The 18,437-nt window shown below is 36.4% G+C and overlaps 1 protein-coding gene across 3 annotated transcripts in view; it reads right to left on the reverse strand.

The window, feature by feature from the left end:
* The window catches only part of LOC115216795, a 51,406-nt gene that overhangs the window by 17,513 nt on the left and 15,456 nt on the right, over window positions 1–18,437 (reverse strand). For 2 of the 3 annotated variants that reach the window (XR_005000995.1, XM_036506707.1), the window contains exons 7-16: window positions 17,202–17,278; window positions 16,382–16,423; window positions 13,583–13,773; window positions 11,087–11,204; window positions 8,760–8,931; window positions 6,997–7,123; window positions 6,184–6,310; window positions 4,719–4,779; window positions 1,716–2,044; window positions 883–1,133 (exon numbers count right to left, since the gene is read on the reverse strand). Coding sequence is in view for 1 of the 3 variants with exons in the window: in XM_036506707.1 (XP_036362600.1) it covers window positions 883–1,133; window positions 1,716–2,044; window positions 4,719–4,779; window positions 6,184–6,310; window positions 6,997–7,123; window positions 8,760–8,931; window positions 11,087–11,204; window positions 13,583–13,773; window positions 16,382–16,423; window positions 17,202–17,278 (1,495 nt within the window). In the remaining 2 variants the exon portion in view is untranslated. The remainder of the gene's footprint in view (window positions 1–882; window positions 1,134–1,715; window positions 2,045–4,718; window positions 4,780–6,183; window positions 6,311–6,996; window positions 7,124–8,759; window positions 8,932–11,086; window positions 11,205–13,582; window positions 13,774–16,381; window positions 16,424–17,201; window positions 17,279–18,437) is intronic. The other variant, XR_005000996.1, reaches the window with a different exon arrangement.

An 18,437-nucleotide genomic window follows, 5' to 3' on the forward strand; every position in this document is an offset into this window, starting at 1 on the left:
AAAGCCATTTTATGAACAAAGAAAATTGTTTAAGGCTGGTTAGTGGACCCCCTCATCACCTAACAGCTTCTGAGCTTAATCAATGAGTTGCCCTCCATTTATCATTGAAGAGTAGATATGCTGGTGAACCTTTCTTGAGTAGAATCATCACAAGTGATGAAAAGCAAATTCTCTATGATCACATCCAACAAAAACAACAAATGTTAGCAGTCAAAGAAAAAGCAGAATTCATCCCCAAACCTGGACTACACCCGAAAAGTGTTATGCTGTTTTTGGCGGAATATGAAGGGTCTCATTTAGCCTGAATTTTAAACCAAAACAAAACAGTTAATGCAGAGAAGTATAGTCTTTTAACTGGGAGCACTGTACAAAAATTTGCAGAAAATATGCCTGTCACTGGTCAGTCATGAAGAGGTGTTACTCTTACACAATACTGCAAGAGCACTACCAACATGGAAAATGGATGATGATGACATATAACCCAAGTCACTTAGGAAAAGATTATGGTACAACATACAGAAGTTTTGCTTAACCTTCTGTATTCACTTGGCCTTGCTCCATCTGCCTAACATCTTTTCAGATCATAGCAAGATTGTTTAGAAGGAAAATATCTTATTAATTGTGAAGTGGTTAAAAATTATATTGAGTATCCCTTTGCTTCAAAACCTGAAGAATTGTATGCTTGAAGGATCGAACTGTATGATCCACTCACAAGACTTTGGTCAGTGCAGAGCTACAACAGAAGACATCTAACTAAAGTACCATATAGTGGGGCTGAACCTGAAATGAACCTGAAACCACACAATTGGGAAGTGAACAGCTAAACCATACAGCCATATCTGTACTTTTCAAAAATATTTCCACAGAGTCTGCAGAACTCACCAATTGAAACTTGAACATTTGTTCGCAAAATTGGCAGGTCTTCATTTAAGCAATGGTATGACTCGTGATCCTCTAATGGTTCAGAAAGGTTGGCAAGAACTTTCTTCTGGTGCTCTTTGCAGAATGGATCAGCAATAAGAAGCTGCTTGGAAGATACTTGACTGAAGTGGCTGTTGGTATGATGACTCGGATCAGCTGTACGGTTCTCCAGACTAGAATGTGTTCCTTCATTGCTTCTTTCTTTAATTGGGCTACACAAAATAAAAATCAAAGAGTTACAGTATTAAAACAAAGACTAGCATTGAGTAACAGTATTTAATTTTAGACCAACACTAAATTACAGTTTTAAAATGTAGACCAACGTTCAAAGGAAAATAACTTTCAATAGTAAACTATTAAAACCAAACAGATTATTCCATATTATCATTAGATTCAGAAAACAAAAAAACTGCTTTTTTCTTTTAAATATATAATTTGCTTAATCTTTTAAAACTGCTACCCATATTCTCATTCATAACTTGTAATGAAAATCAGTTTTTCTTTTAGAATGCATTAATATTTTCATAATATGTCTGTATTTAAGTTGTGTATTGTCTCAAGTACAAATTCTCAAGCATTATTTTCAAGTTCTAAGTAAGATTTTCATTAATCCTTCAGAGATTTACAGACTTCATCCTCTATTTTAGAATGTATCAATATCCATTATAAGTACATATTAAGCACTGCTTTGTTTTAAGTAAAAATTTTCAAGCATTATTTTCTAGATTTAAGATTTTCACTATTCTTGACCTCTAACAAAAGTACACACAACTCTAGAATGTTCTAGTACTAACCTCATTGCAGCAGTTCTGTTTGTGTTTTCAGTCGGTTTCTCCATCATAATTATATTTTCTGTAGTGATACAACTGATGTTGGACATATCAGGCAGAGAGAAGACGTTTGTTGATGGATGAAACGGTGTAGACACCAAGTTTTTACAAAGCACTTGATTTATAGGACAGGTCAGTGGATCATCTTCATAAATCTGAAATGTTGGCTCAGTGTTCGGTGGAGGTGCTGGGTTCACAGGTTTTTGGAAGGTTGAAGACCTTTCGTTAGCAAAACCTAGAGTAATTTCATCCATGTCTGGCATTGTTAAATGAAATTTTACATCCTTTTCAGCCTACAGAGAAAATAAGATAAATACCAACATTATTGCAAAACAACTGTCATATCATAATTGCAACCAAGTATTACAATTATTGCTACAAACTGCTATTAATGATACCAAATGACAAAATGATATTATTATTGCTACCAAGAGATAATATGGTTACAAAGTGTTATTGCTACTAAATGATATTGTTATTACAACCAAGAGACATTGTTATGGTTACATAATGATATTGCTAACAACAGATATTGGTTTCAAATGTTGGCACAAGGCCAGCAATTGGTGGGGAGTGGTTAAGTTGATTACATTAACTCCAGTGTTCAACTGGTGCATATTTTATCTATCTTGAAAAGATGAAAGGCAAAGTCAACCTCAGTGGAATTTTACCACAGAACATAGAGACAGACAAAATGTCATTAAGTATTTCGCTTGGTGTGCTAACAATCCTGCCAGCCTGCTGTCTTCTCAACAACAAATATTAATTAGTATTTCTACCAAATAAGGTAGCAAACTGGCAGAACCGTTATCAATCCAGACAAAATGCTTAGTGGCATTTCTTCCAGGTTTACATACTTAGTTCAAATTCTGCTATGGCTGACTTTACCTTCCACCCTTTCAGGGTCATTAAAAGAAGTACCAGTCGAGCATTGGGATCCATATAATCATCTCTCTCCCCACCAAACTCCAGTCCTTGTGCCTATAAAAAACATTGTTGCTTCCAAATGATATTATTATTGCAATCATGTAATATTAATGCTGCCAAGTGATATTATTGTTAATCACTTGCATACAAGCTCATCTCCTGCAACCCTCTCCAGCTGAGCATTCCTAACCTTGCAGGCTCGTAGGTGCTGGTGCTGGTGCTGTGTAAAAGCACCTAGTACACTCTGTAAAGTGGTTGGCATTAGGAAGGGCATCCAGCCATGGAAACCATACTAAAACAGACATTAAATGTAAGTGATGAAATGAATGAAGATTTCTGGCCATCAACCCTTCCATAACTATTTCTAATGAGTATACTGCCACTGAGGTGTTTCAATTAACATTCAATACAATGAAAATTTTGGAAGAGTTTAACGTATATTATGTTGGTGTTGACCAGCTGAAATTTCACATTATCATATTGTAATGAGATTTTTTGTTTAGGTTTAAAAAATAAATATGAGCATTTTAGAAAGGAGAGTCCCAGGTAGTTAAGTGCTGAAAGTTATATTATTCTAAATATGTGAGAATGTAATAAACATACCATAGGCACTGAAATAGCTTATGGCTGTCTGTGTATGGCGATTGCTTTATAACCAGATGGTTTCAAGTGCTATCTCACTCTGAGATACTCAAAGAAAGTATCTTCCACTGTAGCCTCGGGTCAATCAACACCTTGTAAATGGAACTGAAAGCTGGAATTTCTATGGCAGCTTATCGTGTGGGTTGACAGGTGTACTGGCAACAGTGCAAAGGTTGCAACTTTCACAGAAATGAGTGGAAATGTAAACAAACACAAATAAATACATATTGAAAAAAAAATTTTTTTTTTTGCCTTTTATTGTAAGCACTCATTCAACCATTATGTTTTAAGTAGATGGTAGTTCTTCAGTTATTCATTATAACTGAAGGATTGCTGTAGATATTGAGGCTCTGGTGAAGCTATAAAGTGTTACTCAGGCACTCAACCAGGAGTCCACTGCATCTTATAACAGAAACAGTTCTAAGCTAAGTTTGTAAGGTCATTGTTTATTCCTTTATTCCTATCTGTCTATACATATCATCATCATCGTTTAACGTTCGCTTTCCATGGTAGCATATGTTGGACAATTTGACTGAGGTCTGGCGAAACAAATGGCTGCACCGGACTCCAATCTGATCTGGCAGTTTCTACAACTGGATGCCCTTCCTAACGCCAACCACTCCGAGTGTGCAGTGAGTGCTTTTACGTGCCACCGGCACGAGGGCCAGTCAGGCAGTACTGGCAACGGCCACGCACGCTCAAATGGTGCTTTTTATGTGCCACCTGCACAGGAGCCAGTCCAGCAGCACTGGCAACGACCTCGCTCGAATGTTTTTTCATATGCCAGTAAGACAACGCAGGTAATGATCATGCTTGAATGGTGTTATTCAGATGCCCTTCCTGTCACCAACCATTCCCTGTTTCCAAATATGGTAATATTTTCCCATAGCCAGATATATTCTTGATGAATATTGGAAATGAATGATGTTGCTTGTGTGACAGTGACATCCACTTACAAGTATAACACAATGTCAAGACAAACGTAGACACACATATGATGGGATTCTTTCAGTCTCTGTCTACTGAAACCACTGACAAGGCTTTGCTCAGCTGAGACTGTAGTAGACATTTACCCAAAGTGTTATGCAGTGGGACTGAACCCACCATATGTTTGTGAAGCAAACTTCTTATCATACAGCCATGTTTGCACCTTTATTAAGAAATAGTAAAATAAAAAACACAAATTTATTTAGTTATAAAATGGTTTAGTATTTCAGAGCACTAAAGAAAGAGGCAAATACGCCTTTCTAAAATCAGGCACGCATTAACTATTCCATTTTAGAGAGAGAGAGAGAGAGAGTGTGTATTATATCTACTCAGAGATGTCTATATTTCAAGGCAGAAATGTTCAGGTGAAAACTTTACAGGGATTACCAACATTTCAAAAATGGCTCTTACGTTTTTTTCTTTATCTAATCTTCCTATGCTGATTCCATCTTTGAAGTTTGAATTTGATGATCTGTGGTAAAAGAAGTACCAAATGTTAGAAACAGAATTGTTAAACCAATTTTAAGAGAAATCAATAATACATTTCTTTTAAATATCTTCAGTTGAAAAAAGGAAAAAATGGACAACTAGACAGAGAGTAACAGTTGTCTGCTGTATCTAGTCTTCTACACTATGACCAAAAAAGATACATTACTTCTTCCATGCACTTCTCAGGGGCTGTAAATGATACCATTTGCTTCCCTGCACTTCACATTGTCTATTACTATCACTTATTACCTCTGCTTCCTTCTCACTGACAAACTCATATTTTCTTCTTCCCCAAACTGATATTTACCATTGATCAAATGTCCCCTCTATTTTAAGACACATATCTCTAACCCTCACACCCAGCACAAAGCCACTTTCCTCGATTCCACTCCCTCTCTCAGCTGAGAGGTCATTGTCTGGCAAGTTACTTGGCAACCTTGCTGGTGTTGGTGCCACTTAAAAACATAAATGCTAGTACCACATAAAAAGCATCCAGTACACTCTGTAAAGTGGTTGGCATTAAGAAGAGCATTCAGCCAAAGGAGACAATGGAGCTTGACGCAGCTCTCTGGTTTGCAAGCACCTGTTGAACCATCCAAACCATTCCAGTATGCAAGATGAATATTAAATGATGATGATGACCATGCCTTCACCCATTTGTGCCAGTCATTGCTTCCGCCTCTATCTCCATCTTTAACCATCTGTCAATCACCTTTCACACACACAAACTTACCTACCCACCTTTTCCAATCCTGTGTCCCTTTTCTCTTTCTCATATTCACTTTGAGTCTTGTCTCTTTTCTCCCTTTCCTACTGGGAAAGCCATGTATCACCTGATCCTGTCCCTCTATCATACTTCAATCTCCAAACACCAGTGTTTCTCAAGCTATTTTGATTATTGCCTCTTTTTTGTTTTACTCTTTCTTAAGTAATATATCATTTACTGCCTACCCTGATTCCACTCAGAATGTAAAAAAATATGAAAAAAATTACCACAAAGTGTTCAGCCCAACATTCTGTTAACACACAACTTATTTAATGGGAACCTAGCTGAGCAAACCCATTGATATTTAAATGTGGATTTCAGAACAAATATCATTAGTACATTCGTGAAAACATGATTTCATTTTGTAAATAGTCCAGTTACAGTATCCGACATTATTTGACATGATATCTGAATTCTGCAAATTTTGGGAGACCTTTTTTCACATTTTTTCTTCAGCAGTTTTTTTCAACTTTTAAACTGGATAAGAGTTTCATGCTATCAAGCAGTGATTCTGAATTAGGAGGCTTTTCAATAGAAGATATGGAGAAATTGAGCAAGTGTACGAGAAAATGACAAAAGCACATAGTGTATGAAAATGAGTCAGATATTTCTGTATCTTACGGGCTTATAAAAACATTGTTAACATTTTTCACAGCTGCTGGAGGGTCAGGTTCCTGTTCATCCTCACAAATAACAAAAGGGGCTGCTTTAAGCACTGGCTCCTGGTATACTGGTTCAGACTCTCCTGCTGGAAATTAGAAAATGATCACAGATTATTCAATAGACTGGACTAATTCTTAACAATTTCATCAGCTACAACTTTCATCATCATCGTTTAACATCCACTTTCCATGCTAGCATGGGTTGGATGATTTGACTGACGACTGGTGAACCAGATGGCTGCACCAGGCTCCAATCTTGATCTGGCAGAGTTTCTACAGCTGGATGCCCTTCCTAATGCCAACCACTCCGAGAGTGTAGTGGGTGCTTTTACGTGCCACCGACACAAGGGCCAGTCAGGCGGTACTGGCAACGGCCACGCTCAAATGGTGTTTTTTACGTGCCATATTCAGTTATGTTTATTTACATATTCACTATTTGAAATCTGCTATTGTTCATCTTGCTGTCATGATTGCAGCTCAAACCAATAAGTCTTAACATGGTCACTAGACATATTAGATATACCAGCTAAATTTCTAGACATATTAGATATATACCAGCTAAATTTCTCTATCATACTTTTGTCACTGAATGTATAATGTGGTTTAAGATAATCTATTTAAAGAAAAAGAGAACACAGTGTTAAAAGCTGGAACTTCTCTGATCCACAGGGCTGCTAAATCAATGCTGACCTATGCTGATTAAGCAACAACAGTAACAATCATAATGAAAATGGATGATATTTTGAAGGGAGAGTAAATGAAAGATAAATACCATAATCAGCATCCTGGTCTCTGTCAATTGTAGTATCTTTGCCAAGATTGATGGAATCACAATAAAATCCTCTCACAACTTCCATTGCTTCCATAGTATTCAGTGTTGTAGATGGTGCATATGTCGACTGGCAAGGAGTAAGAGGAGAAAGTTAAAAAAAAAAAAATTAATGGGTTTCAAATGCAAAATGTATGCAAAAGGAACAAAAGTATTACACATCTTTTAAGTGAGTGCAGTAAGCTAGGACAAAGAGTATAAACATAGGCATGACTGCATAAGTAAAAGAGTGTACTGACATGCTAGCCAATTTTTCTGATTCAAAGTGACTGGAAAAGGGAATGAACATAAGACAGAAACAGTCAACGTGAATGGTTGAGATTTTTTAAATGACTGTTCATATTATTGAGGTAAGGAGACCAAATATGATTAAAAGGACAGAAAAAAAGCAAAGTATAAGATCATGAACTTTGCAATATATGATAGTAGAGTGGATATCAAAAGTAAATGGGGAAAATTAAGAAATATCAGGAGCTGCTCAGAGAGACAAAAAAAAAAACTGTCGAAACAAAAGGGTGAAATATTGTTCATATGGTACTTAGAGCATTGGACACAACACCTAAACTACTACCTAAGAGGCTGAAGGGTATTGGAATTGAAATATATTGCCAACCTGCAGAAAAGTGCATTCCTATTTGTTGTTAGAATCTCAAGGTTCTTGAGATTCAAGACGACTTGTCACCAAACCTCAGGATTACATACCTGCCATTTAAATTAGCAAGTAATAATTTTTGTTTAAAAACAATAATGGTTTCAATTTTAGGCACAAGGCCAGCAATTTCAGGAGAGGGACTAAGTCAATTACACCAACCCTAGTGTTCAACTGGAACTTATTTTATCAATCCCAAATGGATGAAAGGCAAAGTTGAGCATAAAGATGGATGAAATGCTACTAAATATTTTTCTCAGCATGCTAACAATTTTTATTTCTTTATTGCCCACAAGGAGCCAAACAAGGACAAAGGGATTAAGTTGATTACATTGACCCCAGTGCATAACTGGTACTTAATTTATCGACCCCAAAAGGATGAAAGGCAAAGTCGACCTCAGAGGAATTTGAACTCAGAACGTAAAGTCAGACGAAATACTGTTAAGCATTTCGTCCAGCATGCTAACAATTCTGTCGGCTTGCAACCTTAATGATAATTTCCTACATAAACGCAAGAACAAAAATTCATAGCAGAAGACAGTTCTGAAGACATTGGTACAAGATGTAAAGGGAATTATTTTCGATTGAGCGTCATAACTAAGCCAGTGATTATTATCATTTGACATCCATATTTGATACTGGAATGGGTTGGACAATTTAACAGGATCCAATGGGTCCAAGGACTATATTGCACTCCAGTGTCATGGTTTCTACAGCTTGCTTTATTACTTACAAAGTGTACAAGCAACTCAATGGAAATTTATTTATTGCTTGGTACATGATACATCAATGTATGTTACAGTTCGAAATATACCAACAACAATGCAAAATAAAGAATTTTCCAAGTGATCACATGGCCAAACAGAAATAGTAACCAAAACTGCTCTGAAAAAAAACCCCTGTTATCTTATAAAAAGGAGAGTACAATTTAATTCTTACACATTTTACATGACCATCCCATCTGAATGGAAATAGCCAGAATACTTTTGATCAAAGATCTACTGGATCATGGGTTCTGAAAAGAGAAAAAAAAGCTACAACAATGAGGAAGAAATACCTTTTGGCCTTCTTTATTTTGGAAACTGGAATTAAATCCTGTCTGACTAGTATTTTGCAAAGGTTCTGGAGTTTTCGAAATGCTGGTCGTATGCTGCCCAGATCGATTTAGGCTGCCGTTCAGTGTCAAGTCACGTGAGCTTGCATTCTTCAAACTGCGTTCTTGTGGTTCCCTGGTGAATGTTCAAGATAATCTTTGGTAACATGAATTTCAATAATTTACAATAATAAAACATTTTAGGTCATTACCAGCTTACCATCAGTGCTACCAGCATCTTAATCAATACTGACAAAATGCACGTCATTATTAACCTGCTTAACCAGCACCAACAAACTGGTTAGTCAGCATAGACACGCTGGCAAGGCAGCACAGACAAGCTAGTTTGGCAGTGCTGACAAGCTGGCTAGTCAGCACCAACAACTCACAAGTTAGTACTAACTAACAGATGTCATAAGATTCCAAAATCAGAGAAACAATGGAAATATATAGTAAAACATAATGATTTATGATACTGATACAAAGCAACAGTTTTTCATGTAAGGGCAGAATCAATTAAATCAGCTTAAAAATTTAACTGGTAATTAAAAATTTATAAATTTGCATATAGCACAAGAATATTGGTTATGAAGCTTGCCTTGGAACCACATGATCATGGGTTCAGTCTCACTGTGCAGCACCTCGGGCAAGTGTCTTTTACTGTGGCTCCATGTTGACCAATGCCTCAAGAGAGAATTTGGTAGATGGAAACTGTTTGGAAACCCTTCATGTATGTGTGTCATTTGTTTTGTTTGTCCCCCCAACACAGCTTGACAACTGGTATTGGTTTGTGTATGTCCCTGTAACTTAGCAGTTTGGCAAAAAAAAAAAAAACATAGAATAAGTACCAGACTTTTAAAAATAATTACTAGGGTCAATTTGTTCGACTAAAATTCCTTCAAAGCAGTGCTCCAGTATGACAACAGTCTAATGACAGAAACAAGATAAAACACAGCACAAATTTAAGAAGGTAATTAATTGACCCCAGTTATTATTTTATATCAAATTTTGTGAACCTTGGTAACTAAATACCAGAATGCATTTCATCCACTACTCCACCATCTTCATAATAATAATGTTTCCTAAATTTCATATATTCACAGAGCTGCTACTTAGGTCTGATGTCATTAGAATGAAGTGGTAGCACAACTTTCCTGGATACAATGCAAATTCATCACAAGAAACTTCACTTAGCTGGAGAACAATCATACTTTAGGTAAGGCACAGATAAGTAGAATTCAGTGTCCTTATCCAGGGGACTGAACAAAGGGAATCACTTGCAATAGGATATGGGTTTTGCAACCAAGTGATTAATAGACCAGTAACTAGACTCACAGCTACTCTCTTTCAAATCAAGTCGAACCTTTATGATGAACACAAGAGGTATCTGTGAAATTCTCTAGGGTGGATATGATATACTTAATTACTCCATGGGCACTCACCCTGGCAAGGTGATAAAACAAATGTTTCTGTACCTGACAATGATAGGTTGTGCTAATGCACTGGGTGCTCTTGTTCTTTAGCTTTATGCCAACCTGGTCGAATAGACTTTATAATCAAAAGCTTTCCAACAATGATAATTTCCTACATAAACACGAGAACAAAAATTCATAGCAGAAGACAGTTCTGTAGACATTGGTACAAGATGTAAAGGGAATTATTTTCGATTGAGCGTCATAACTAAGCCAGTGATTATTATCATTTGACATCCATATTTGATACTGGAATGGGTTGGACAATTTAACAGGATCCAATGTTTAAAGCATAGTGTACATTGGACAACACTATCCAATGCATCTTTTATAAGGTAGTAAGTAGGATGTGACTCCGAAATCTGACTTCTATTTCTTGTTGACTGAGCAACTGGACAGAGGTTCCCCCATGGTGACAGTACTGACAGACTCTATTGTAGTAAACTACCCCAATAAAATGGTACCATACTGTGATAAGCTATACCAAGACATATAGTACCTTACAGTGGGGAATGTAAGGTACCATTTTAATGTACCAACAAACATGGTACTTTAAATGGCAGATTGTACTAACACATGATATCTTATTGTGGTATGTTGCATCAATATGTATGGTGCCTTACAGTGAACTGTACCGACACAGTGAGTACCTATTGACATCTTGGTGGAGTGAGCCAGTGAAAGTTCAGGGATCCAGCCAAAACAAGACAGCTATGTGGTTTGCATCCCTTCACTGTTCAACAGCTTGTCTGATCCTTCAAGTTAAAGTACTAATAGAAACAGAAATAGCAGCTAATATTTTAAGTATTCTGTTCTTACACTGGTTTCATTTCCACATTTTCATCCAATGATTTCTGCAAAACCTGGTGTTGAATCAACAGTTCTTCATTTTTTAACAATATCTGCTGCTGCTCCTCTTTCAATTTTTTATTCTTTTCTATAAGAAATGAAAGAAATAACAAGGCACTTAGGAGTTACAGTTTAGATTAGAATTGCTTCAAGAATACAAGTACAAATGTCTTGTTATAAAAGTTACCTTGAAATCATGTGGATCCTAGTTTCATACCACTAAAAGGCATTTTGAGAAGAGCCTTCTTGATCAATGCTTTACAAGTAGAATCTGATAGACACAAACTGTGCAGAAGCCTCTCTGCATATGTGTATCTATATATATATATATATATATGATGATGATGATATATATATATATATATATATATGAAGGGCATCCAGCTGTAAAAACATTGCCAGATTAGACTGGAGCCTGGTGCAGCCTTCTGGCTTCCCAGAACCCCGGTCGAACCGTCCAACCCATGCTAGCATGGAGAACGGACGTTAAACGATGATGATGATATATATATATTGTTCATTTGTTTGTTCAAAACTGATTTTTATTCTGCTACCATGGGTTAGACATGGATTTATTTGAGAAATCATTAGAGCTGGTTGCCCTTCCTAGATTTAGCATTCAGAAGGGTATCCAGTTGTAAAGACCATGCTAAAATGGACCTTGCCGATGCTGGTGCCATGTAAAAAGCACTGAGTCCACTCTGTAAGAGTGGGTGGTGTTAAAAAGGGCATCCAGCCATAAAAACCATGGCAGAACAGACAGTAAAGCCTGATGCAATCTTCTGTACAGCCAGCTCCCGTCAAACTGTCCAACCCATGCCAGCATAGAAAATAGATGTTAAATGAAGATGATATATATATATATATATACACACACACACACACACACATCTCTTTCAAATAAATTACACCATGTTGGATTTGTTTTTTTCTAACTGACAATCCTTTGTTACTCTTGCTTCAGAAATGTGAAAACATAACTAATGTTGCAACTGCTCACCAGATTCAATATAAAATAAATAAGTCGTGGGAAAATAGAACTGTCATATAAGAACTAAAGCATTTGTAGCACTTGCTAGCAAAATAATCAGAAATCATATCAGAAGCTTTTCTTTGTGTCTTGTTTATCTCTATCATGTTCAGGTTCCATGAAATTTGTTTGTTATTCAGAAGACACAAGGTCAGTTTTTGTCTGTGACGGAAGCTAGTATAATTGACTGAATGAAAATTATTAGGCTGTCTGATTAAGTTTATTTTATCATCATAGTTTGGGGTTTATTTCATTTATTGTGTAACACTGGGAGTGAAACCGGTAGAAGGAAATTGTAGGAAGTTCATCACCACACAGTTCCGGATTCAGTCCCACTGCAGGACACCTTGAGCAAGTGTCTTCTACTATAGCTTCAAGTCAACCAAAACCGTGGGCATGGATTTAGTAGACGGAAACTGAAAGAAGCCTGTCATACATATATATATGAGTGGGTGTCTGTGTTTGTCCCCCACCACTGCTTGACAACTGATTTTGGTGTGTTTGCATCCCCATAATTTGGTGGTTTAGCGAAAGAGACTGATAGAATAAGTACTAAGCTTAAAAGAAAAAAAATTCTGGGGGTCAATTTGTTCAACTAAAATATCTTTCAAGGTGGTGCTCCAGTATGACTGCAATTGTCAAGCAAAGTGAGATCGTAGTTGTGACCAATGCCAGTGTTGCATAACTGGCTTCTTAAAAGCACCTTTCAATCATTGGGCAAATATTTTGTGCTAGTGAAAATCTGTTGAACCGAGTGAAATTGTAGTCATGACGGATGCCAGTGTCCTCTAACTAGCACCGTTCAAAAGTTGTGCCTCATGGAGGCAGTGAGAGGTGATCAAGACCTTTGGCGATATACTGTGCTTGTGTAGCCCTGTCAAGCCAATGCCAGATCAATGGCACCCATGCAGAGTGGTTAGCATTAGGAAGGGCATCCAGCCATAGAAACCTTGCCAAATCAGATCAGAACCTGATACAGCCCTGCAGCTTACCATTTTTGAGTCAAACCATCCAACCCATGCCAGCATGGAAAGCAGACATTAAATGATGATAATGAAGATGAAATCTTTAGGTACAGGCATGGCTATATGGTTAAGAAGCTCACTTTGCAACCATAGATTTCAGGTTCAATCTCACTGTACAACACCTTAGGGAAATGTCCTCCACTATAGCCCCAGGCTGACCAACATTTTATGAGTAAATTTGGTGAACAGAAAGTGTGTGGCAGCCTATCCTTTCTGCTTGTCTGCCTCACCCACTCTACTTGATGATTGGTGTTAGTTTGTTTACATTCCCATAACATAGCAGTTCAGCAAAAGAGACCAAAAGAATATGTACCAGACTAAAAAATAAGTACTGGGGCCTATCTGTTTAACTAGACCTTTCAAGGCAGTGCCCCAGCATGGCCACAATCCACAAAGTAAAAGACAACTCACCAACAAGAGAATGATACATTTGTTCTTCATGCCTCCGTTTCCAGCGCAGAGCTCGAATTTCTTCAAAGGAAAACTCCTCAACTCCAGCGTACACCTTCTCTTTACAGTACATAGGTATCTGTTTAATTCCATTGGCTGCTGCATTAATTACATCCATCGGTGTAACAGGCTCTTTTTTGGTTTTCTGAACACTGAAATACAAAGTTTTTTAAAAAATGATAAAAATTTTGATAACAGTTTCTAAATTTGGCTCATAGTCACAAATTTTAAGAGATGGAAATGTTATAAAAATCAACTCCAGTAAATAATTGTTACCGGATTCTAGCGATCCTGGAAGGACAAATGTTGATCCCTGGCAGGATCTGAACTCAAAACATAAAAACACTAACTAAATCCTAAAAGGCTATCTGTTCAATACTACACTGATTCTATCATTCACTACCTTTAATTTCTTACACTGGTTCATGATCATAACTATTAGGTGGGAGTGTTTCTCATTTGAGTTGTTATCTGGTTGGTAGACTGGGTAATAAATGGTGGCGATACTTGGTTTGGTATATAGTAAACATGAGCATTGTAAATGCATTTATATTATATACCAAATCAGGAGGGGTTCGCAAGCGGTGCAACCATCTGCAGTTCCGAGCAGATATAGCAACGCAATTGAGGGCAAGTTATTCCTCCAAAAAAATATCTGCAAGAAGGAAAAGCAAAGCCTGCCAGAGAGATATCCCTCTGAGTTCAGCCAATCTACATAAATTAGAAAAAATTAGGGGTCGCAAAAGGCAGTACCGTGAATGTCTACATTAACAAAGAAAATCTCCCAGTGGACGGTCAGTTGAAAAGTCTTTCCAACATGCATTCTGCAAGGTTGCAGTATGAAGAGTGGGATGTTTTACAACTTTTTCAAATTTACTTAGATTTACTTTTTATTTTGATTTACCTGTAATTTTAATCAACCTGTAAGGTGAGTGACCAGTTATGATTTAATTTCTATTGTAAAACTTTCTCATATATGTTCCTGTGTATTCATGTATGCATGTGAGTATATTTCATTTAGTTGATGTCTTTAATTTTCTAGTTTTCTTCAAAAAAAAATTCCAATATTTCAGTTTATTTTACCTTTGTGGTACACCTGTTCTTATGTGCATTAAATTCAACTGATAATCTAGTGATGTGCACAATTCTTCTATGTCAAAATTTTGTTGCATACCCAATTGAATATTAGCTGATGACTCATTTTCTATGGTAAAGTTTAAACAAAATTTAAATATTTTTACATTTTGCTCAGTTTACCTGGATTTACCTGTAATTAGTCACTGAGACAAAAATTATGCAATAGAATTGATTAAGAACCCTTTCTTCAATTATGTTCCAAATATTACATTAATATGTTGATAAGTAAAAAAGTTACAGTTGTTTAATGAAACTAGTCTAAATTCATGATTATTTTAGAATTTAATTGAAACTCACGAGGGGTGTATTTTGGTCAGAAACATAGTAACGAAACAGTTAACTGGTAATTATTTTATTGACCCTGAAAGGATGATTGGCAAATTCGACCTTGACAGAAATTGAACTCAGAATGTAAAGACATGAAACGCCACTAAGCATTTTGCCTGGTATCCAAACGAATCAGCAAGCTCATTGCTTTAGGGTTTTCATATTATTGGGTCCAGAAGAAGGACATGGACAACTCCACAGGATTTGAAATCATTATCAACTTAGTGTTTATATTTTTTTCCTTCAAGCTATCCAAAGTGTGATAATTGTTTCTACCATACATACAAGGTCAGTAGTTTTAGGAACTGAAGTACGGTCAACTAAGTCAACCCCAGAAATTGACATACTTTATTGATCCCAAAACAACGAAAGGCAAAGTTAACCTCAGTGGAATTTGAACTCAACAAATAAAGTTAGAAGTCCTTCACTTGTAAATGCATTTATATTATATACCAAATCAAGAGGGGTTCACAGTACTACCATCTGCAGTTCCAAGCAGATATAGCAACCTCATCCCTCCATCTAAGTCATGTCATAATAAAATACACAAACATATAGCTAACAAAACAATCGTGAGGTAATTAATCAAGTGCTGTGTTTCAGTCAATTCATTTGGTTCAGTTTTATGTCCATCTTTACAGGCTGGCATGAGTTAGTTGAAACTTGTAGTAGCATATTTACTATAGCCATATACACTGTTCCTGTCACCATAGTTGTTTAAAGTAATGTTTATTTATTTTCCACTTCAATGGCATCCAGAAGTCAAAATATTAAACTGCAGAGATTTCTGATCAAGTTGTTCTTTTTTTTTTCCTTTTTAATAGTCAAGATGGTGCTAATGAAAATGTCAAAGTAACTTGAAGTCTTTGTTGATGGCATCCAAGTGAGAAAAGTGAGTGGAATCTACAAAACCACAGATACCACTTTAAGAGCAAGTTCCAATGAAGTATGTAGCCTGAATAGCAGAAATAGACTATAGGTAAGAATTAAGAGATTTGTATCTCAAAGACTAAGGTGTATGGTTTGTGGAGGCAGGGTTGGTTCAGAGTTATGTAAACACAGAGTTTTTTATTTTCTGAAACTTAAACCAACTTTAAGATTCCACTAAACTCAACCAACTTTGAAAGTATCTTCAGTTCTCTAGTTCACCACTAAATATTCAGTCAGTTGTTTTTCTAACTAAATATTCAAATATTCAATTTACTTAGACTGTCTGCAGCCATCCAACCAATTTAATCAACAAACTATGTAGAAACTAGAGTGGATAATATTTCTGCTTAAAATCTCAGAACTTACCTTAATGCTTTACTATCTATTTCAGGTACATGTTTTGGGGTCCTAAATGAACAAAAAAAAATATATATATATATTAATCTGTTTGCTAATTCAATTCATTCAGATTACAATCAAAATTTTATCAATATCATTTGAAATATCAAAGTATTAAAGAAATAAATTTACAAAATGAATAGGTGCAGGAGTGGCTGTGTGGTAAGTAGCTTGCTTACGAACCACATGGTTCTGGGTTCAGTCCCACTGCGTGGCACCTTGGGCAAGTGTCTTCTACTATAGCCTCGGGCCGACCAAAGCCTTGTGAGTGGATTTGGTAGACGGAAACTGAAAGAAGCCCGTTGTATATATGTATATATACATATATATATGCGTGTGTGTGTTTGTGTATCTGTGTTTGTCCCCTAGCATTGCCTGACAACCAATGCTGGTTTGTTTATGTCCCCGTTACTTAGCGATTCGGCAAAAGAGACCGATAGAATAAGTACTGGGCTTACAAAAGAATAAGTCCCGGGGTCGAGTTGCTCGATTAAAGGCGATGCTCCAGCATGGCCGCAGTCAAATGACTGAAACAAGTAAAAGAGTATCAGTAATTGAGATAAGAGGAATGTGCAATATAGGGAAGAGTCATAAGGGTACTCAGTATTCTTACATATGTATATCCAAGACAACATGGCCGAGAGGAGAGTGATAACTAAGATCAACATGGCCCAGATATATATATATATATATATATATATATATATATATATATATACATACACACACTCAAAGTAAAGAGGGGAGGAGGAAGAGAATCTTTAGCTGACATCCAACAATTACGTACGCTAAACATCCGGTGCCATCATTCTGCACAACAAATGGGGCTGTCTTGATTACTGAAAATGATTTTTTTGGCGTCATCTGAAATAAAACAGAAAAAAAATACAATACATGAGAGTGGTAGCATATTCTCATTCAAATAGTTTGTCCACTTTGCACATCAGCCAACAATGTTTATAATAAGACATTCACGTATTTAAGTAAAAGTGAGAACGTTAATAATGCTGTTGTAAAGTCAGCCCAATCTGTTTTGCTTTTTTCACAACCAGGTATAATGGTACAGAAATGCATTTATTCTTGGAACAAATATTGTTGCTTTCAAGTTTTCAATGGGCCATGATCACTAGTTCATTGTATTTACAAGAATGAGAGTAATGATGGAGTGTCTGTGCAACTCAGACACAATATCCTGAAGGCCTTGATACAAAAGTATGGCTTTATAAATTTTCTTGCCAATGTTTACATCTTCTGTAGGTATATATTATCAAAAGATATAAACACACACACACACATTATATATATATATATGACTGGCCTGGTGCAGCCTTCGGGCTTGCCAGACCCCAGTTGAACCGTCCAACCCATGCTAGCATGGAAAGCGGACGTTAAACGATGATGATGATGATGATGATATATATATATATATATATATAAACTGTTGTGGAACATGGCTATGATTGCTATCTGCTCATTGGTGAAAGCCATCACTGCTCTTTTAAGGATCTTTGTTCCACGGCAGACATTTTTATATCTAAAGGACACAGAGCCCTGGCCAGCATTCATAAAGATGGTTGGAGTGAATCAACAATGTTGACTAGTTGCTAATGAAAACATCAGCATTCCAACTCCAAATTTCAATTCATCCAGAAACAGCCCACCAGTCCTGTTTCAGAAAGTCTAAAAGAAGGATGCTGCAAGTAAGGTAACTAAATTGAAAACTAATTGCATAATTTACATAAAGTTTTTCATGATTTAATATTACCATCAATGATATTTTTAGATGCAGCCATTTCTGAGTGGAATTAAGAAATGACCACTGTGTGTAATCTTGGTCAAGTGTCTTCAACAGAAGCCTTGGACTGACTAATATCTTTCTGAATTTGGTAAATGAAAACTGCACAGAGGTCGAATAAATAAATATTGAAGTTGATATAACTAACTAAACCTCTTGAAGATAGTGGTACTCCAGCAAGGCCAGAGCCCAATAATTGAAATCAATAAAAGAATACAAGATTATACT

The sequence above is a fragment of the Octopus sinensis genome, linkage group LG10 (genome assembly GCF_006345805.1).
Source record: "Octopus sinensis linkage group LG10, ASM634580v1, whole genome shotgun sequence".
NCBI classification, from domain to species: Eukaryota; Metazoa; Mollusca; class Cephalopoda; order Octopoda; family Octopodidae; genus Octopus; species Octopus sinensis.